Below are 22,823 nucleotides of genomic sequence, written 5' to 3'. Positions count from 1 at the left end.
AAGGCCTGACAGTGAGGAGAAGGAGAAGGAGGGGCCCAAGTAGAGGGAGGAGATAGGGTAAGAAGCCATGCAGGCCCATCCACAGTGGGTTGTCCTGGAGGTCCCACTGTCTCTTCTCCAGATCCTCTTGGAGTCTTTTTATCTTGTCTTGAACAATTCCCGATCTATTGGCATAGAAAGAGTATTTTTCCTGTAAAAACAAGCATATGCCTCCCTTTTCAGCTGTTAATAGGTCTAGTCCCCTCCTGTTTTGTAGGACTACCTCAGCCAGGGGATCTAGCTGTTGTTGGAGAGCAAAGATACTGTTGGACACGGCTTTTATGTCACTGATCAACTGGAGAGAGAGTTTTCTGTAGAGATGGGCTGCCATATCTATCCCAACTGTCCCAGTGGCCATACCTGTCATTATTCCCAACCCAACAAGTAAAGGTATCATTTGTACAGCTTTCTTATGTCTCCCACTAATATAATCAAAAGAGGGTATAGGGAGGGCTTCATCTACAGGAATGATATCCACATCTGGGATCAAGGTGGCTGGGGCACAAAGGCCCGTCCAATTGGCAGGCAAAAAGCCATAGGCCATCCCACCCACACAAAGACCATCTCAAGAGGTGGACAATGCTGGGCATTGGACTCAGTTGTATTTGAGTTACAGAAAAGAAGGAATGGTCAATATGGCCCATGTCCACACTAGAATTGTCAGGGGCAGGTAAAGCCCAAATATAGTTTTAGAAGTGGACAATGGAAGGAGTTGGACAGGAATAGGGAATGTAGCTGATCAATCTTTTTGAGTAGTAGAGTTATAATTAGTAACCACTGCTAGTGGCCAGGGTGGTCCTGCTCGGAGACAGAGCCAGCAGCCTTTTGCAAGAGAAGGGTTTGTTTGATTAAGGCAAAAACTGATTGTCAAAGGGTCTCTGTAAGGGGGTCAAGTTTTAGGTCTCCTTGGTCCTCAGGGAGGGCTATGGGGTGATAGTTAAGCTCTGGGTACTGGGTCAAAATAATTTGTTCGACTTTTTTTTTTATTGACCTGTTGTTCTTTAACTTTATCTTGAACTCCCCCTTCTTCCAAATAGCTGATAGGAGGTCGAAAGTTCCAACAAATTGTCTGACCTGTCCCACCAAAACAGGATGTAGAGACATATCCCATGTCACTCTTCTCCCACCCACTAGCACCTCCAGCGGTCCCTCTGGTCCTAATACCAGTCCAGTAGGGTTTCCCATTGCTGGTGCATTGTTGTGCAGTAGTGTAGCAAGCAGAATGCCTTGTCTCATAAAAATTGGTGCAAAGGCAGGGCCCTGGCTTGCCATCCACTTGAGGTATAATTTGGGGTTTTTCTATGCATACCCACATATTAGTATGGAAGCGATATTGGTTCCCACAAAAATCAATGAAGTTGTATGCTATATTTGTTACTAGTCTCTCCTTTGGATTTGTTTTCCATTAAAAGGAGGTGTTTTATGTGTTCCTCCCCGACATTCACAAGTTTTTCCCATCTGTTTGGCCAAGATAGCTCTGGCATCATGTGCGCTTCCAAACCCTTCATCACTGGGCAGAGTGAGTGTCACCAGCATCAGGAAGAGCGGCAGCATCCACATCTCAAATCGTTTCTGGGAAAAAAACAGAGGAACAATCCTAAGGGGTGAAACACTCCCTTGAGGGGTGATTATCAATGTCCTCTGGTTGGGGTAAATATTTTAGGTCCCTCACTGGTATCCAAATGGGTCTTTTTTCATCTTGAGGGAAAACATCTCCAAACCCTCTCCCTGCTGTGAGGCGTGGTCTGGTCCTCTCCAGGCCCCAGTCAATGGGTCTCTCCATTTGACCCTGATAGAGTTATATGTGACAGAGGATGACCAATGTTTTTGAAATGGAGACATTTTTTTCATTTCTAGAAAAATTTAAAATATTTAAGGTGAAGAATGCTTTCTTTAGCTGGTCATGGGGAGGTGTAGTGATTCCCCCTTTAGTTTTTGAAATTGTGATTTAAGTGTTTGTTTATCTTTCAATGATAGCTTGGCTTCGAGGGTTATATGGAATGCCTGTGGTATGTGTATTTTGCCACGTCTGGAAGAAACTTGTGAAGTTTTGACTTACAAAGCAGGGGCCATTATCTGTTTTTACTTAATTGGGCAGCCCGTGAGTAGCAAAACATTGAAGCGTATGACTAATGGCATGTTTAGATTTCTCCCTAGCATATGCAGATGCCCAACAGGCACAGGAGAAAGTATCAACTGATAAGATTTATTTAAGTTTTCCACAAGGGGAATAATAAGTAACATCCATTTGCCAAAAATGGTTGGAGTGAAGGCCTTGAGGGTTACTCCCAGATGTTTGGGCGGGGGGGGAGAACCTGGAGGAAGGGTTGGCAAGACTTGCATGTCCTAATAATCTTTTTAAGATCTTTAATTTGGAATTTGGGGGAATCTTTGTTTAAAGCTTCTCCAGTTGGTGTGGGTTAGTGAATGAAATTGGGTAGCCTCTGAGACAGTGTAACAGTGAGCCACAGAAGCCAATTGATTGGCCAAGCTATTTCCTTCAGACAGGAAACCTGGTAAATTCTGATGGCCTCAAAGGTATTGTATGAAGATAGAGTGAACTCTTTGTTTGAGTAGGGTGCAAGCCTGGATCATTAAGGGGGATATAAGGTTGGAATCAAGTCTAATGTGAGCTTCAATAAGATTGGGCAATAGATTTATCACATAGAGGCAGTCAGAAAATAAGTTGAATGGCTCTTGAATGGTATCCTGGGCCAGAACAACTGCAAAATGCTCTTTGTACTATGCTGATCCCTCTATTTCCTGAGATATAGACTTGATGGGCTCAGGTTAGACCTTCAATTTGAAGGGTGAATACACAACCAGGGAAGCCCCCAAGCATCTCACATCTGTAAAGGCAATGAGGAAGTCAGGGTTGGGTTGAGGTAGGAAAAGCCTGGGGGGTCTCCACTGCAACCAAGAGTGGGAGCTCATCCACTTATGAGGGCCATAATGTCAGTCTGTGGTGCCCAGGAACCCCTCAAGTGCCATAATGACTCATATTATTTCTTTGGAGCCAAGTGAAATTAGTTATCTTATATGGGGATGGAGTTGGGCTCAATACCAAAGAGTCTAATGGCAGTTTCCCTTCCTTTAATGATACAATCAGTTACTTGGTTACTTAAAGAATAGACCCTAGGGGCCCCACCAGTCGAGAGGTGAATCCACTGAATAGGCTCGCCCTTTTGAGCCATCAGGGCAGTTATCAGGGTCTCCCCAGGGAAAAGGTAGAGGGAAAGAGGGAGATCAGGGTCGAATTGTTTGAGATTGGAGTTATCTATGGCCTCCTGGACTCTATGGAGGACTTGTCTCTGTCCAGATGTTAGGGTTACTTGGGATGAAAGATCAAGGCCCCTTAGGAGGTCAAACAAGAGGGATAATTCCTCAGTGATTATAGGTATCCAGAGCCTCATCCAGTTAATTTCTCCCAAGAGTTTCTGGAGTTGAGGCAAGGTGTAAGAATCCTGAATATACAGTTGTGGTTTAACAGATGAAACCATATCTATGGTAAGGATTGAGCCCAAGATCTTAAAGGGAGGCACAGTTTGAACTTTCTCAGGAGCTACGTTAAAGGTGTGACTATGAAGGATAGTTAGACAGTGGTGAGTAAGAGCCTGGAGTGTGGAGGAATCTAGTCACCCAAGAATAGTATCATCCATGTAAATATAAAACAGAGTATTAGGGAGATTGATAAGAGAAAATGGATGACAGGTAATATTGACAAATGGGTGGGCTATTAGCCATGCCCTGAGGTAAGACAGTCCACTCAAATCTCCTATCTGGGCCACAAAAGTTAACAGCGGGTACAGAGAATGCAATTTTTCCATGTCTCCTGGATGGAGAGGGATAGAGAAGAAGCAAACTTTAATGTCAATGACAGTAAGATGGTATATATTGGGGATAGCTGGGATCTATGGGAGTCCCCTCTGAGGGTTCCAAAGGGGATCATGCATTCACTGATACTCTTTAAATCATGTAAAAATCTCCAGGATCCATTAGGCTTTTTTATGACAAAGACAGGAGAGTGCCAGGGACTAGTGGAGGGACGGATATGTCCAGCCTCCAACTGTTGATCAATATGTATGTGGAATTGGTGTAACTTAGAAGAAGGGAGAGACCACTGCTCAACCCATATAGGATCCCCCGGTCTCCACTGTATTTTAAAAGGGGGGGTGGCTGGGCTGTAGCCCTTAGAATTTGGGGTGTTCATTGGAGTACTTTTGTCTGAGTTGCTCAAAGTAAGGGTCATATCTATAATTGGGATGACATTCCCTCTCTTCCTCAAACTGTTGATACTCTTCTTCATCTAACAAATAATTATAAAAGGCCTTATAGTTAGTACTGATGAAGGCCTTGGCATCTCCAAGGATGTCTTGCCCCACTAAGTTATCAGTGAGCCTGGTCACCACGAGAGGGAGGACTTCTCACCTGCCCCCACCTGGGTCAGTCCAAGACAGCCATGTGGCAGTCTCCCAGGAGGTGGATTGCCTGCCAACTCCCAGTAGGGGAGGGCCGGGCACAAGCTGCCAGGAGGGGGCCACTTCCTCCTTTCTCATGACTGTTCAGTCTGCTCTAGTGTCGATGAGAAGTTTGAATCTTTTATTGCCAATATTTAAAATAATTTTGGGTCTAAGGCCAGGGACCAGAGGGACAGTCCAATGAGCTTTAATGGTCTCTTTCCCCTTATTTAACGGGGCTAGAGGGAGCCCTGGGAGGAGTTTAAAAGCTTTCCCTGTATGTTAAACTTTGACCGACATACCTTAGCACAGTGAAACCCCTTCTTGCATTTAGGGCAGTGGGTGCGAGGGGCATTGGTCTTCCCCCCAGAGGGCAGGGGAGGCTTTGTCTTGTTGGGGCACTCCTTTTTAAAAAATTTTTTAAATTTTTAAATTTTTTTATTTAATTTTTATTAACATTTTCTATGATTATAAAAAAATATCCTATGGTAATACCCTCCCTCCCCCACAACACTTTCCCCTTTGAAATTCCATGCTCCATCATATTACCTCCCCATCTCAATCATTGTACTTACATATATCCAATACCAACCTATTAAGTACCCTTTTCCCTTCCTTTCTCTTCCTTTTATATCTCCTTTTAAACTTACCGGCCTCTGCTACTAAGTATTTTCTAAAATGGCTCTCGCCCCCACACCCAAAACATGGTAGATTTTTAGGATTTAACTGTAATGTGCAGATCATAGTAGCCAAATCTCTTTGTCTATTTTCCTGAAGGGCAGGAGCCATGGCTCTAGCCTGATGGGAGATAGTGCCAACATCCTTGGTGGCTACAATCCATCTACTCATGGAGTTGTCCTGAGGACCCGCACAGGCAAGGTGATAATCAGCTGTCACCCTTCCTAAACTAACATTCTAGTAAACTGATCCCGTAATGGCCCTGGGGTAAATTTTCTTTGGAGACATTTTTCCACTCTATCTATAAATGTAGCCAAGTCCTCAGATGGTTTCTGAGGAATACCCATAAGGGGGGGGGGTGGTTCAGAAGGTCCCTCATCAAGCCTTTTCCATGCCGCCAAGCTTAGTGCCCTGACCTGGTCCCTATGCGGATCAGGTATAGCTGCCTGTTGAGTGCCTGTAGTATATTGATCAGAGGAACCAGAAAGCATCCCAAAAGCTATGGGCACAGGGGCTGTTGACTTTGGTTTTGCTCTGCCTGTATATGGCACTCTTTGTGGAAAAAAGCACACTTAATGAATAGGGGACCCAACAAGACGGACTTAACTAGATTTTTCCAATCTTGGGTCGTACAAGGTTGATGGGCAAGTCCCTGTAACAGGGTCTCAGCCCAAGGAGAGTTGGGTCCATCCTCTGAGACCTCCTTTTTAAGCTCCTTAAGGTCCTGAGCTTCCCATGGATACCAGGCAGCAGGGCGATTGCCCCCAGGATTTAGATTGATGGGAAATAGAAAAGTAGTTTCATTTTCTGGTGGCTTGGTGGCTGAATATGAAGGGGGGGAGCCGAGAGGGTCCAGAAAGGATTAGTTGATGAGGAGGTAGGGAAGGTGCCCTGGAAGGCCAAGGAGCACTTCCAAAGGGATTGAATGAGGGGTATAAGGATTCACCCCGTTCAGGGGTTTTTAAAGCTGTATCTCCAGGAGTAGCCAGATTGGGCTGTTTACTATCTTTTCCTTTTCCCTCTGTCTTTTGTTTTTGTTTGGTTTGTCTTGGAGAGAAGCAGCCCTTGAGGGCCAAGATCATAGGGAGGACACCTAAGGGTGATATCTGACCCTTCTCCACATGTGCCCGACAAAAAAGGGCCTCTACCCTATCCCAAGTGTCCCAATCAAAGAGATTTCCTTCTGGCAGCCATGGCGCCAACTTTAGAAGGCAATACCAGGTCTGTCGAGCCTGATTATCAGTCAAATCAATCCCTCTACTCTTCAGGAGTGTCCTGAGAGATTCTAAGGCAGGACTGGATTTAGAGGTAAACTACCCCATATTATAAAGTCAGGAGAGGAGTGTCTAAAATCAGGGCAACAGCAATTCACAGACACACAAGTACAACACAAACACAAAGGACCCAAAAGATAGGTAAATGTGCTGTAGAATTAAGTTCAGATTTAGATCCATGATGGCCAGACAAGTCTGTGTCCTTAGGGGATGGCTCAATGATACCAAACACGGTATGGATGGAGCAGGTCTCCCCAGCAGATTTGCTTCATCTTCCAGGAAAGAGCCCTCACTCAAAGGAGGGGGCAATATGCCTCAAGTGTCCTCCAGGTCTGCCCACATGATGTGTCCACTAAGGACAGAAATACAGAAGCCACAGATGCAGCTTGCTGGTGAACTGAAAGCAAAAGGAAAGAGAAAAGGATCAGAGAGATGTTGACAAGCAAGCACAAGTTATAGAAGCAAAGGTCAGTACATTAAATATGAAGACTGCCTCATAAGTTATGAGGGTACACTCACCCACACACTGACTGTCCTCCTCAATGAGAATGCCTCATATGGGGCACCAGTCTGCCCGGTTCCCTTTGCTCCACGTTGGGCGCCAGACTGTCGGGCTCTCCCGGGAGATAGTGCTGAGGAAGGACCAGGCCCACTGGTTCCTCCCAAGGGGTTGAGGAAGAGGGTGGGTGTTGACAGCCAGAAACACTGAGCTGGGTGTCTTGTCAAAGCAGGATCTCACTTTATTGTAACAAGCAGGTGCTTATGTAGTGTTGAGAATGAGGGTGGGGATTTTAGGATGGGGTGAGGTGTAAGGGCCAATAGCATACTGCAACTTTTGAGATGATTGGTTCTAAGTGCACACATGCATGGGAAGTCTAACTTCCTATGAAGTAGCAGGCCAGAGGCAATTTGGCCCTCTGCTGAGTCATAGCCGGCCAGAGACAGGTCACCAAACATTAGCTAGGCTCAGGAAGTTCCACCAGGCCTCATGTCTGGGCCTCTCAAGGCCCAGAAACCTATACTCTTGATGCTATGGCATCTCTATAGTTTGCTCATTCTATGTATCTGTTACTTTCTTTAACTTTTTCTTTTACCAAAGTCATAGTAGCTTTTTAATCTTGTTTTATGTAAAATATTGGGGCATATTTTTCAGATAAAGATTCAGATAAAGATATAATTTCTTTGAATTCTATGAACCCTCTAATGACTAGATTCTATTTCTTTCTTTCTTTTCTTTTTCTTTTTTTATTTTTTTGGTGGAATAAACTCATTATGAAGTATACAGTCTTCAGAATCCTGGAAATATATACCCAGGAGAGACAAATTTGGCCTTTGTAGGTCAGCTTAGGTTTTCTAAGGCTCTCCTTTCTTACTTCATGACGATTCTGACTATTTGGCCCTTGAGTTAAGTTAGTGTGGATTGAACTAACTGATACCTTTATTATTAGTCAAGACCTAGGTACAATTTTCAGAAAGTTTATAAACCACCACCAGTGCACAAAGTCTTTGATAATGTGTTAGTTGAACCAGCCACTGTCTAGAAGGCTTTCTTCCATTTCCTCAAGGAATATAGCAATGTTGTGTTTTAGAAAAAGATCCTTAAAATAAAAAGAAAATGGTTAAGTTGGAAAAGAAAAATAAGGGGAGCTAGGGAGATGGCTCAGTGGAAAAGGGCACTTGCTATGCAAACAAGCATGAGGGCCTGAGAGGGTCTGACTCACCCTGAGTTTGACCCCTAGCACCCACACAGCCAGGAATGGCCAGGCATACTTGTAACCCTAGTCCTATGGAGAGAGTGACTGGAGACCCTGGTACCCTCTGGTCAGAGGGTCTAACTAAAAATGGCAAATCCAGGTTTAGTTGGAGACTCTGTCTTAAGTCAATATGCAGATGAGCAGTGAAGAAGGCTACAGATGTTCTCCTCTGGCCTCTGCATGCATGTGCATGCTCACACACACATGCACACATATTCTACACACACACACACACACACACACACACACACACACACACACACACAGAGAGATGCATAAAAAGGGTTTATAGGGCTTGAGAGATGGCTTAACAGTTAAGCACTTGCCTGTGAAGCCTTAGGACCCCAGTTCAAGGCTCGACTTGCCAGGACCTGCAATAGCCAGATGCACAAGGGGGTGCACACGTCTGGAGTTCGTTTGCAATGGCTGGAAACCCTGGCGCACCCATCCTCTCTCTGTCTCTTTCTCTCTCTCTCTCTCTGTTTGACACTCTCAAATAAACAAATAAATAATTTAAAAAAAAGGTTTATAGGAGTCAGGCTATTTATTCTATAAGAGAAAATAATGCAGTGTTTCTAAAAGTCTGAGGAGTATGGTCTACACTTTCTCTGCCGAGGCTGACCAAAGGGAAATGACTTTTCCCTTCAGTAAGAAGAAGGATGCAGTAAGATTTTGAGGAAGGCGTGATGAAATACTAAAATAAGACACCAACAGAAAGACTTTTTTAAACTGTTTATTTTGAAATAATTATAGGTTTGCAGGAAGTTGCAAAGAAATGTGTAGTAATGTTTCCTGATCATTCAAAGGGGAGTTTTGGATGATTTCTTCAAAGAAACATCCTGCTTAAAAGAAAGAGGATGAGCCCAGTGATAATGTGATTTCTTGAATTTTATGCTCTTTCACAAACTGATGGCATACTATGCTCTTCCTATAGCTGGTTAATGGCAGTGTAGACTGGAACACTTCCTGACATGTCATAAAAATGCTGCATAAAAATGTCACAAGACATGCTTACATTGAACAATGGACTGTGGTGTGACGTTTACATGCATTCTCTCAATGCTTACACAGAATTTACTTGTTATTCTGTATCTTAACATTTTTAAAAATTTTATTTATTTATTTATTCATTTATTTATTTGTTTGAGAAAGTGAGAGAGGGAAGAGGGGAGAGAGAGAGAATGGGCTTGCTAGAGCCTCTAGTCACTACAGACAAACTCCACACACATGTGCCACCTTGTGTGTCTGGCTTACATGGGTCCTGGGGAATCCAACAGAGGTCCTTTGGCTTTGCAGGCAAATGCCTTAACTGCTAAGCCATCTCTTCAGCTCCCTGTATCTCACATTTTATATTTGCAGTTGAGTCTTCAAACACAAGGAATGTACTTCATTTTTATAACCTTCTACAATTCCTTTAGCATTAGAGGTACCCTATATCATATTTCACATGTCAATAAATATTTGCTTCTTATCTTTTATGGTATTTCAAACCATATTGCAACAAACTTTCTTTTTACATGCCAGTATGTCTTTAGGACAAATTGTAGTAGGATATATTAGTTTTCCAAATAGGCATTTTTACTGATAAGTTGTATCAGTGGTGGCACCAGCCTAAATGCCCACTAACACTACCACTACCAGAGTACCTGTTTCTTCTCACTCTTGTCAATAATGAAATTTATTATAACATACATTTTTCATAAGTCCCATGAGTTAAAATAGTGTATTTTAACATCAGGTTTTAATTGAGTAAAATGACATCTTTTCATATGTGCATTGGACACTATTGCTTATTATTTTGAGCTTCCTATGTGTATGCTGAGAACATTATTAACTAAACTTCTATGAGTGGTTGGTTCATAGGAATTGTCATTTCTCAAAATCTCCAACTATATTTCACATCACCAGACCCAGCGTGGTGGCTTATGAAGTAGTGTAGTTAAATTTTCCTAATAGGGCTGAGTATCTTGCATGTGATTGATATTTCATTTTCTTTCTGTGAATTGCCTATATAGCATCTTTCACACATTTTCCTACTAATTATTAATTTTAAATATATTAAAAATTTATGCTGTAAACATTTCTTTTTTCAAGATTTTGTGGCTGGTATTTTCAAGATTTGGAGCTGTTAAGCAAGGTTGATCCTAAATCCACGTGACAGCAATAGCACTGGTGGAAAAATGATGGCTATCCTGTGGGTACGGAGTCATTTCAGTGATTGGTGTGGAGAGCTTCATTTGTGTAATTCAGCTTTGCTAAAATCATCTGTTTTTATGGCAAGTAAAGACTTTAACCTGAGTCTGTTCATCAAAAACAGTCCAATGACTGCTTTTTGACTTTCTTGACAATAGTAAAACATAAAAACAATTTAACCCATCATAATCATCTGATGCCATGCTTTACAGGGTGCATCATTTCCTAAGGGAAACAGTCACAGTGGGAAAACAAATCAGGTTGTTAAACACACATATGGTGTGATGCCATTTTTAAAAAATATGGCAAAGTATTAAAAAATCTGGTAATATGTAAAGAGTGTTAGCAAAAAGTATTCAAATGTTAAATGGTTATCCTTGGGTGATGGTATTTCTGGCAATATTTAATAGCATTACACATTTGTTTTTGTTGCTTCTAGACTTTATATCATTTACATTACTATATAAATCTACAAATGTTATAAAATTTCACAGTTGAATTTCCATGGATAATAAACATATCTTGGACTCTTAGATGGTGTGGACTATTAAATTATTTGTAATTGTCTTTTCCCTGTTCATAATTCTCTTTTCTACAAGGCTCATTATAGTTTCAAAAGCTATTCTTCCTTTTTTGTTTTACCTTGACTATGGTTACAGCAAAGAAAAAGAAATATAATATTCAGTCTTCTGATATAGCCTGTCAACTTTTTTATAGTTCATTTTATCAATATTTTATCCAATAGATACTATGTTTTTATTTAATAGATATTACATATTTATTCAATAGGCATTACATATTCATTTTAAATATAACAAATTTCTATGCAATATTTTATCTAAATTTCTTTTTTAACAGATACACTATTTTAGGGAACTTTTAATATTCTAATTCAAAACATTAAACAATGCAGTGACCCAGGGTTATTCCCTTGAATCTCTCTCATTTATTTTATACTACTTCCTTCAGGGTGTTTTCTTCCTCCTATGGCTTTGTATACCATCTGTATATTAATGACATGAAATTAGTTCCTGTGGCCAACCTCCTGACTCCAGACCACCATATAGAGCTGTCTGTTCAGCATTATCACATATAAGCAAAGAAGGCTAAGAAGCAAAAACCCCAGCTTACCATGGCTAAAGGTGGTACCACCCTATTCATCTTGACCCCCCATGCCTAACTGTTCTTCAGGTGACCTAGAGCATAGGATTTTCCTTCTCTGTCTCTTCCTATGTTCAAACCATCAGAAAGTCCTGTGGACCTAGCCCTCAGGATGGTTCTGGGCATGATGTCTTCTCACCATCTCCTTTGCTACAGCCACTCCTACCTGGACAGGTATAGTGTCCATCCAGGCGCCTTTGCTGTTTCTGTACTGTCCCCTTTCAGTTTGTTATCCAATGAGGAGCCAGTGAGTAAAGTAAAAATAAGATTATTTGCTTTTTCTTCCCCGTGTACTTCCATGGCTTTCCTCCCTCATAGTACTTAAAATGGCCTGCAAGGCACCAGGATGAGAGAGTAGCAAACTCTCTGACCGTGCTTCATTCCTCCTGGGCTGACTATTCAGTCACTGGCACTCCCCAAGGACTTTCAGCATCTCAGTCATAGTCCAGTTTGAAAGCCCGTGTTCTTAGCTGCTCATCCTTCTAGAATATACTTCCCTGGTTTACCTCTCTAGCTTACTTCCTGCCTTTCTGTAAGATTCTTTTCACTTTCTCACTAGAGCCCTCTCTGGTCAGTCTACTTAAAGGTAGAATCCCCTCCTGATATTTTTATCTTTCTAAGAGGTTTTATTTTTCTCTGTATAACTTTCAACTGCATTGTAACATTTAGTTTACTTTCTTAATCTTCCCTTGATATAATGTGAGACCCATAAAAGCAGGGATGGTGTTCAGGGCAGTACCCTGACTCTCATCACTTAGAGCAGTGCCCGCGCATCATCGATGTGTAGCCATTTGTTAATGAATCGTAAGATGTTTATCATTTCTTCTTTGTTTGACAGATTTCCCTAGATGGATACCTAAAAGTGGGACTAATGAGCCAGTTTTATGACAATATCATAAATATTTTAAAATGTATTTTTAATTGACTTTTCTTATTTTAGGGGAGGAGAAAATATGCTTACTTGTAGATTATATTCAGAACAACTGGGTCTAAATCTTGTTCAAATACTTTAAAATCTTGGAGAGATATTTTTTTTTTCAGGCATTTTACGTATTTTTATTTTTATTTTTATTTTTAATTTTTATTAACATTTTCCATGATTATAAAATATATCTCATGGTAATTCCCTCCCTCCCCACCCCCACACTTTCCCATTTGAAATTCCATTCCTTGGAGAGATATTTTAACTTCACTGTGCTTTAGTTTGTATTTCTTTATTTTTTAAAATTTTTTTGTTCATTTTATTTATTTATTTATTTGAGAGCGATAGACAGAGAGGGAAAGAGGCAGAGAGAGGGAGAAAGAGAGAGAGAGAGAGAGAGAATGGGCACACCAGGTCTTCCAGCCACTGCAGACGAACTCCAGATGTGTGCCCCCCCTTGTGCATTTGGCTAACAAGTGTCCTGGAGAATTGAGCCTCGAACCGGGGTCATTAGACTTCACAGGCAAGCGCTTAACCAGTAAGCCATTTCTCCAGCCCAAGTTTATATTTCTGTAAAAGAGAATTATTGTTTACTTAAAAGTTTTTTTTTTTTCAGAAAGAATTGAAACAAAAAAATTGACGATGTATAAACCATTATGTGGCTACTATGGAAATAAGTGTCAAAGACTAGAAACAGAACTACTGTATGACCCAGCTGTACGTCTCCTGGGTGTATACCTAAAAGAGTATATCCTGCTACAGTGATTCTTGCACATTCACGTGATTGCTACTTTTCCTACAATAGCAAAGAAATGGAATAAGTCCACCAGTAGATGAATAGATAATGCAAATACAGTACTTACATAGAGTAGAATTTTATCTAGCCATCAATAAATATGACACTATGAAATTTGCAGAAATGAATGGAAATGGGAAGGATTATATTTAAGTGAAATAAACCAGTCTTTGAAAGACAAATACTGTGTTGTCTCTCACATGTGAGTCCTAGCTTTTAACTGTTAAGTAAGTATTTCCAGGTGGGAGTAAATGTAAGTAAAGACGTGAAACTAGAAAAGGGCCAATGCAACTAGAAAAAGAGGCCTTAAAGAAGTGGGGAAAGACACATGAAATATTAAAGGAGAAGGGGAACTATTGGGAATAAAAGGGTCCAGCTGGGAAAAGAGGGGTAGGGAGCTGTGGAGGAATGAGGGGGGTTGTGGTGGTTTGAGTCAGGTGTCCCCCATAAACTCAGCTGGTGGCAGTCTAGAAACTGAAGCCCCCTGGAGTTGCTGTATTGTTGGGGGTGGACTTACGGGTGTAATAGCCGGCTTCCCCTTGCCAGTGTTTAGCACACACTCCTGCTGCAGTTGTCCATCTGATGTTGGCCAGGAATTTTCCTCTGCCATCATGGAGCCTCCCCCTAAGACTGTAAGCCAAAATGCTAAAATAATCTCTTTCCTCCCATAATCTGCTTTTGGTCAGGTGCTTTCTGTCAGCAACATGAAACTGGCTGCAAGAGAGGTGGTGGAAATCAACCAAAACAAAGACAAAGCATGCACGAAGATACACTAAGGAAACAACCTACTTTCTAAACTAATTTAAAAAAAATAAATTTTTAGGTGCTGGAGAGATGGCTTAGCGGTTAAGCACTTGCCTGTGAAACCTAAGGACACTGTTTCTAGGCTTGATTCCCCAGGGCCCACGTAAGCCAGATGCACAAGGTGGCACATGTATCTGGAGTTTGTTTGCAGTGGCTGGAGGCCCTGGCACACCCATTCTCTCTCTCTCTCTCTCTCTCTCTCTCTCTCTCTTTTCTCTGCCTGTCACTCTCAAATAAATAAAAATAAACAAAAAAATTTAAATATTTTTTTAAAAGAAATGGGAAAAAGAAAGCATTACACAGGCAACACATAGTAACTGTCCATAAATATTGATTCTCTTTTTCTATCCCGCTACTCACTATTTTTTTTCTTGAAACCATGTTATCTTACATAAGATTGCAGCATACACAGATACACACAAACCACAAATGCCTACTCACTGTGTCACTTGCCAGATATATGTTTAAACTTGAACCTTCATATTGGCTTTCACAATCCAATCTGTGCTATTCTCATTAGCTGTGTAAATGCTGGAATCTTGGGAAGTGACAGTTGTTAGGCAATGTGTTCTATCAGTCACCTGATCCTATTTCTTGGGAAATGAATTTTAACTTGTACATAATTAGATTTCTTTCCAGCACAGTATGGATAGGCTATATTTATTTATAATAATTAGATTTAATTATTTCATCTATTGTTAATAGATTATTGTGATTAACTTAAAAGACCTTATGGATACTTTTGTTTTTATCCAATATATGTTTGCCATTTATTTTATTCTTTTTCATGTTTGTGTGCCCATGTGTTTGTGTGGGCATTGTGCCATGGTGTGCGTATGGATGTCAGATGACAACCTCTGAGGATGTTCCTTGCCTTCCATCTTGTTTAAGGCAAGGTTTCCTATTGTTCATCAGCATATATGCCAGGCTAGCTGGTTTAGGAGCTTTTAGAAATTTTGTCTCTGCTTCCTACCTTCCTGTGGGAATATTGGGGTCATGGAGAGAAGTTTCATGGGTGTAGATGGTTACTGGGCCCCAACATCAGGTCCTCACACTTGTGAGACCAGTACGCTATCCACTGACCCATCTCCCCAGCCCTAATACGTGCTATTGTTTGTTTCGCCATTCATCCTTAAAAATCTACTTTCTCCTATTTTGCAGCTTAAGGAAACCTTGGGATCGGAACACCATAAATTTTATATCAAAAGCCATCAGAATATACAAATAAATATATTTTTCTCATGGCAGAATATATATATTGAGTCTTTTTCTTTGGTTTTCATCTGACTATGATTTTCTTTGGCTTTGTTCTTTTTGGAATATCTTAAATTTCTTGAATCTGTATGTTTATGTCTTTTGTCACATTTGGAAAGATGTATACTATTATTTCTTCTAATATATTCCTTTTCTTCCCCAAACTGGTATCCATATGTTAGAATTCTAAATGTTCTCAAAGTATATTTGATTACTTTTCTATTTTTTTTTTCTTGCTCTTTTCCACATTGTATAGCTCAGCTTCGGTGACCTTTTGTTTTATGTGTGTTTATTCCCCTCAGATGGGTAGTATGTGCCTTGCTGTCCATCAACATACTAGACTATACCCTTGCATGGTAGAAATTACGTTGTGGGGATTCTGGACTTTATTATATTGCTGTGAAAAATGTTGATGTTTTGTTAATAGGCAGTTTACTGAGACTCAGATTGCAATCTGTCATGCCTGTGGTAGTGCCCTCAGTCTCAGATCCATTCCTCAAATGGTAGCGGCTGCCTGTGTTCAGTTTAACTTGGGCTTTCATGGTGAAGAAGTCAGACAGACCACACTTGGTTTATACAGATTAGGTCTTGTCTGAGCCTTCTTCCTTGTCTGGTTCTCAAGATCCTTCATAATTTCCATAGGCTCTTCCTGCAGCTGGAAGGAGAGTGATTTTCTATGAAAATCTGCCCTGCCATGGTGACTGTGTCTGATCTCAGGATAGAGCTGCCTCTTTGCCTCTTCATCTTAAGTGTTAATGGGAGGTGTGAAAAGACACAAAAAAAAAAAAAGGAGCCAAGGATTTAGCCTTTCAGTAGTAGCCTGCTCTAACTCTTCACTCCTTTCTAAAATTCATTTGCTTTCATTAGTTCTTAGTGCATTTTGTTCCTGGATTGTGGACTGCAGGGAAAGGGGTAAGGAGGAGAAGGGGTTGGTATGTTGTACAAAAGAGTTTATAAAGATGGAAAATTTGTCAGAAGCCCATTTATCAATGTCACAAACAGAATTCCCCTTCCAATGATTTTTTTTATTCAACTCTTCATTGAGAAAATCATAGATTCATATCCAGTTGTAATAATTAGTACAGATAGTTCTCATATATCTTTTATCTACATAGGTCAATGATAATATTTTGTGAACCTATATGATATCATATTTCTCTAGTTTTGCCTGTGTGTGTGTGTGTGTGTGTGTGTGTGTGTGTGTGTGTGTGTTAGAGTGAGATAGATTTCTATTCAGTTTTATCACGTGTATGGTTGCATATCAACCACCACATGCTACTAAATATTTTTAAAAATGGGCAGGGAATTCTAGAAGTATAAAGAACTAAATGTTTCTGGCCATACTACCCACTGAAGATAATGAAATATTTTTAATTAAACTGACCAATTGCATATACCCTCTAAATGTCTGACTGTGAGGATCACTCTTCATGTTTTATGTTTGCTAGAGCACTGTTCAGTGCCCCCTTCCTCCAGTGTGTAGGGATATTTAAATTTCAAAATACAAATACATGTTGTTCAAATGAATTAAAAACGTATATTCTCTGCTTTTTACCCAAGACTAGTGTTGTTCAAAGCTTACATCCTTATTATATTTACTTTCAACTATAGTACATGAAAGTATTTTATAGGTGTTTGATCTTTTGAAGGTGGTGTTGCTGCCTTTGATAAAAAAAAAAAAAAGCAATTAGGTGAGTACTTCCTGGTAGAGGTAATCATCAAAGCTTGAAAGTACATATTCCTTTCCACTATTGTATCGTGTTTGCAAGTGCTCACTACTCTTTCTCCTTCTCTCCCCACTTCTTCTTTCATTTTTTACTCTCTCATATACCACTATGAAAATGTTTTGTAGGTTTTCCATCTATTTCTCTTAGAGTAATCATTAAAATGAACAAAGCAATTTTTTTTTCCTAATGAACTGTGACGAAAGAAATAAAATTGTGGTACTTGTAACATGGGCTTTATCTGAAATTTAATCTGTTCTCTAAAATAATGCTAGAGGTGATTCACAAATTCTTCAGAGACTAGACACAAGTAAAATTTAATTTTAGGGAGTTAGGATGACCGTTCAGCCAGTAAAGTGCTTGCCATGCAAGCATTAGGATTTGATCTCCAGAACCTATGTAAAAAAAATGCCAGCCATATTGGCACACACTTGTAATCCTAGTGCTGCAAAAGCAGAGACAGGGGATCTCTGGGACTCACTGGCCAGATAGGTTTGCCTCATTGGTGATCTCCAGGCCAATGAGAGACTGTCTTTCAAATGAGGTCGATCCTGAGCATAATACCTGGGGTTGTCCTCTGCCCTCCACATACATGTACACACATGCATATAAGAACCTGAACACACATTATTTTTAATGTTTTCCCACATACATTAAAAAATAAACTATTTGAATGTAAGAGTCATATGTTCTTTATTCTTCTGGTATTAGAAGGGTTAATCTCCTAATCTCATGAGTTGTGGATGACCCTGAGTAGATGTGATAGTCAAGGCAATGAAAACCACACAGACTCTTTTGAAAAGACAGTAAGTTACTTTACATTTTACTTTAGCTGATCTGTCCATTCATCCATTGATCCAGCAAATATTCATTGATTGCCACAATGTTCCACGTATATAAATAAAATTATTTTATGATACAATAACTTCTTCAAAGAACTCATGTGGTTTAATTTGTATTGGATTACACTGTGGGCCATTTAAAGGGCTTCAATTTTTTTTTACTGATTTATATTATTTATTAGAGAGGAAGAGAGAAGGAAAGAAAGAGGAGAGAGAGAGAGAATGGGTGTGCCAGGGCATTTAGCTGCTGCAAACAAACTCCAGATGCATGTACCACCTTGTGCATCTGGCTTATGTGGGTCCTGAGGGAATGAACCTGGGTCCTTTGTCTTTGGAGACCAGTGCCTTAACCACTAATCTATCTCTCCAACCTGAGGGCTTCAAAGTTTACAATGAATTAAATTCTTAAAAAATGGGTCTATTATTCCTCATATACACACACTCTACCTGCCCTTAGAATCTGGAATTTACTCTGGTCAGTATATGAGCCTAGGGAGCTGTTTATAATGTTGACCTTCCAGGAAAAGAACTGCCATCCTGTGCTTGGGGCACATGAGAGGAGGGAATCTTCCTCTGTATCTAGTCTTCTGTCTTTAGAAGAGGAAAGATGATGGTGTCCTTGGCCTTCAGGCTGTTATAAAGATGGTGGTAACCGAACTCCAAAGAGATTTGAACAAAGTATGTTAGAAATTGTGGGGCTGGGATAGGTGAGGCGGACTGGGGAGGAGTCCCAAGTGAGGAATAGAGGGATATCTTAGAAGAGTGGATTTTGCTTTTTCTACCAAATTAGTTTTGCCTTTTTACCTTATTTTTCACAGAACCTTGTGTCTTTTCACACCTCCCATTAACACTTAAGATGAAGAGGCAAAGAGGCAGAAAACAGGAAACTTGGTCAATGAAACAGGCTGTGGGCTCTGATGCCATCATTACTCATTAAGTTCCCTATCCTTTTCACTGGTGCTGTAGCCATCCTCCATGATTATTGTTCACAGTGAAGACTCAGGTCTTGAGAAAAAATAGGGACATAGGCAATGTGTCTCAAATTTTCATACTCATAAGAATTGGAGCAGCAACAGTTTAAGGGATAGTCTAGTTGTGAAATGATTTACAGAATAGGAAAATGTAAGTATTCTTTTTTCTACCTTTGCCCCTGAGAGTCTAGTATAACAAGTATTACATTGTATTTTCTGTATATATCTTTCTTGGCTTTGACTTATACTTGTACAGTGTTCTCATTTTCCTATTTGAGTAAATTTCTCAATTTTTACTGAAATAGGATGGGCAGGACTTTATGTGGTACTATGTATGCCAACCTTATTCATCTGTGTGGTAATTTGATATATGTCTATAGACTCAGGTGTTTTATTAAGGTTTGTAACTCGAGTCTTCAGCTGCCTGACTGGAGGCAGTGTCACTGGGTACAGATTCTAGGGTCCAGCCCAAAGGTGTGTTTGGGGGCAGATCTGATTCCAGTATACAGAGGAGTCTGAGCTCTGGCTTACTGCTTTTTTGTGTTTGCTGGCTATTGGTGGTTTTTCTCTGCTTCGATGTATGGAAGCAGATTATCCTGCCATTGATGGAACTCCCTCCTGGATCTGTAAGCTTCAAATAAATCCCATTCCTTCCATAAACTGTGTTGGTTTGGATGCTCATCCTAGCATCATGGAACAGTTCCATAAAAAAAAAAAAAAAAAAAAAAACCCTTCTTTGTCTACTGTTCTTTCATTTTACCAATTTCTGTAAAAGAAGCCCCATCTAAGCCAACACTGAATTGATTTAGGTAATAATTTCATGTGATACCAGATTATTAGAAGATATTCATGTAACTACTGAAAATGACTAAAGTTACTAAAGCTTATTTCTTGAATAGTTAGTCTAAACCCTTTTGAAGATATAAGTATATTTCCTTTACACACTTACTAGATGTGGTGTCATCTGGCTGGGGTTCCATGTACTTAACCATTTTTGGACTCTACATCTCAGAATTCCTATTTTTCTTGACATAGGCATTTTCTTGACATAGGATAAAAATATGTCTGCATGGGCTGGAGCTTAGCGGTTAAGCGCTTGCCTGTGAAGCCTAAGGACCCCAGTTCGAGGCTCCATTCCCCAGGACTCACGTTAGCCAGATGCACAAGGGGGTGTATGCATTTGGAATTCGTTTGCAATGGCTGGACACCCTGGGCGCCCATTCTTTCTCTCTATCTGCCTCTTTCTCTCTGTCATTCTCAAATAAATAAATTAAATTAAACAAAAAAATATATAAAAAAAAATAGGTCTGCAGGGCTGGTTAACTGGATCAGGTGGTAAGAGGGCTGGCCATACAAGCTTGAGGACCTGAGAGACCACGTGAGTTGAATTCCTCAGCACCCACATAAGAAGGTGGGAATGGCCATATGTACAGCCCCACTCCAGTGTTGGGTGTGTGTGTCATAGACCAAATAAGCACTGGGATACACTGATAGGAAAAAACAAACAAACAAACAACAGTAGGTGTGGATTGAGTGCAAGACTGTCTTAAGGCAACACACAGGTGAGTGATGAATTGATGCCCACAGGCACACGTTTCTGCTGATGTTTGTAAACATTTCAGGCTTTGAACTGGTGTGGGTGTCATGTCACTTAACATCCTTTCTTGCTCCTTATGAGAAAGAATTAGTAATCTCACAACAGACAACTCATAAAGCTCCGAGGGATTGGGGCTAAATGAAGCTCCTTTTGGTTGTGGAGGCAACAATGCCAAGTTGATGACTTGGACGATCAAAATCATACTCACATTTAGTGAACACACTTGTATACTAATAATACAGCTACTGATAATGTGTTAACAAGGCTATAAATTATGTCATTTAAAAATCCATCTGTTGAGCCAGGCGTGGTGGCGCACGCCTTTAATCCCAGCACTCGGGAGGCAGAGGTAGGAGGATCGCCGTGAGTTCAAGGCCACCGTGAGACTACAGAGTTAATTCCAGGTCAGCCTGGACCAGAGTGAGACCCTACCTAAAAAAAAAAAAAAAAAAAAAAAAAAATCCATCTGTTGTATTTCTGTATCTCATTTGTACTCTTACATTTCATCTGATAGTTTTCCTTTTTTTTTCTCCCCTTCTTTCATTTTTTTCCTTTCTTCATTCTTTCCTTCCTTCTTTTGTGATATGAAGGTTCATCTAATAATATTTCTATCTATTGAATTTCATTAGAGTTTCAATTTTTCACAAGGATTTGTTTGTTTTTTTGACCAGTTTAAGGAAGGAAGGGTTTATTTCATCTTACAGTTTCAGGTTGTGACAGTCTATCCTGATGGGGAAGTCCTGATCACATTCAGCCCATAGAGAAAGCAGAGAGCAATGAATGCTGGCACTCAGCCAGCTCTTGCCTTTTTTTTTTTTTTTTTTTTTTAACTTTTTTGTTTATTTATTTGAGAGACAGAGAGAAAGAGGCAGATAGAGGATGGGAGCGCCAGGGCCTCCAGCCACTGCAAACGAACTCCAGATGCGTGCGCCCCCTTGTGCATCTGGCTAATGTGGGTCCTGGGGAATGGAGCCTCACACTGGAGTCCTTAGGCTTCACAGGCAAGTGCTTACCTGCTAAGCCATCTGTCCAGCCCCAGGATTTGCTTTTTAGTTTTTCTGCTAGAGGTCTAGAAATAGTAAAAATACTGAGGTCTGCTTTATAGTTACATATATGAATGTTGGAAATGAACACCCCTACAACCCTACAAGCATTTAATTGAGATAACTGAGTAATGTGTAACTAATAATTGTAAAAACAGCTATGGAAAGAATAGCTTCTCACTTTCTGTCTTGTTCTTTTTAGATTTGTAGCCAAACCATGTGCCATGGCCCTCAACATCCAGGCTAGTGGACCACAAATTGCCCAGCCAAATGCCATTCTGGAAAAGGTCTTCACTGCAATTACAAAGGTACGAGTGTCCCTCTGGGGAACAGATTTCTGCCACCATCATTCGCAATGCGCAGTCATTCTTCCCTGGGTTTTGTGGTCAGTCTTTGCCTCACCGTCATGTTGGACAGTTGATCTTCATGGAGAATGTAAGTGGGATGATTGGCCCCAAGCAGTGGATGCTGAGTAAAGGAAGACCATATATGTGACCTTTTGTTTGATTTTCAAGTGGACTTTACAAGCCTATCTGTGAAAAGGTCTTGATTAGATAAGGAGCAGTCCAATCCAGCACCTCTTTCAGTCTCAGGTGATGTGAAACCATTTAGATACGGGCTGGGTGGGACTTTATGTGCCTGAACAGGCAATGCCAGCAGCGTGATTTATGTACTTGTGACGAAAAGGACTTGACTGGCTGATAGTGCTGTCGGTGCATTCTAAGTGTTATGATGAATAGACAAATGTGAACATGGAATTTTTGGGAAAGCTCTTTTACTAGTTTTGTGGGGTGACTTTAGATTACCAAGTTCTAGCCTAAATGGGGTACATCTCCTGTAGTATTTAAAGGCAGAACATATTTAGAAAAACACAACCTCACATCTTTGTTGAGTGTATCAATTTAGTGTACTGCAGTGAACCATCTTTTATTTTTATTTTTATTTATTTTATTTTTTTATTATTTTTTTTTGTTTTGTTTTTGGTTTTTCGAGGTAGGGTCTCACTCGGGTCCAGGCTGACCTGGAATTAACTCTGTAGCCTCAGGGTGGCCTTGAACTCATGGCAATCCTCCTACCTCTGCCTCCCGAGTGCTGGGATTAAAGGCGTGTGCCACCACGCCCGGCTTATTTTTATTTTTTAAAGTAGACATGTGGGGAACTATTAGGCTCTTCATTTTTTATTCCTTCCAAAGCTGCAGATCAAACTCAGGACATTGCAAATGCTAGGCTGGTGCTCTATCACTGAGTTGCACTCCAGCTACGATGTTTTATAATTTGCTCTGCAATGTCATGCTCTGTAGGCAGAGGGATGTT

General features: G+C 40.5%; 1 protein-coding gene across 3 annotated transcripts in view; it reads left to right on the top strand.

Annotated features, from left to right (window-relative positions):
- Positions 1-22,823, top strand: part of Cers6 (ceramide synthase 6) — a 305,834-nt gene that overhangs the window by 73,401 nt on the left and 209,610 nt on the right. For all 3 annotated transcript variants that reach the window (XM_004651925.2, XM_004651924.2, XM_045147270.1), the window contains exon 2: positions 21,712-21,817. In XM_004651925.2, the coding sequence (XP_004651982.1) occupies positions 21,712-21,817 (106 nt within the window). The remainder of the gene's footprint in view (positions 1-21,711; positions 21,818-22,823) is intronic.

Source organism: Jaculus jaculus, chromosome 4, assembly GCF_020740685.1.
Source record: "Jaculus jaculus isolate mJacJac1 chromosome 4, mJacJac1.mat.Y.cur, whole genome shotgun sequence".
Classification (NCBI taxonomy): domain Eukaryota; kingdom Metazoa; phylum Chordata; class Mammalia; order Rodentia; family Dipodidae; genus Jaculus; species Jaculus jaculus.
The sequence above is the reverse complement of the archived record's forward strand: the minus strand, read 5'-3'. Positions and strand labels throughout refer to the sequence as shown.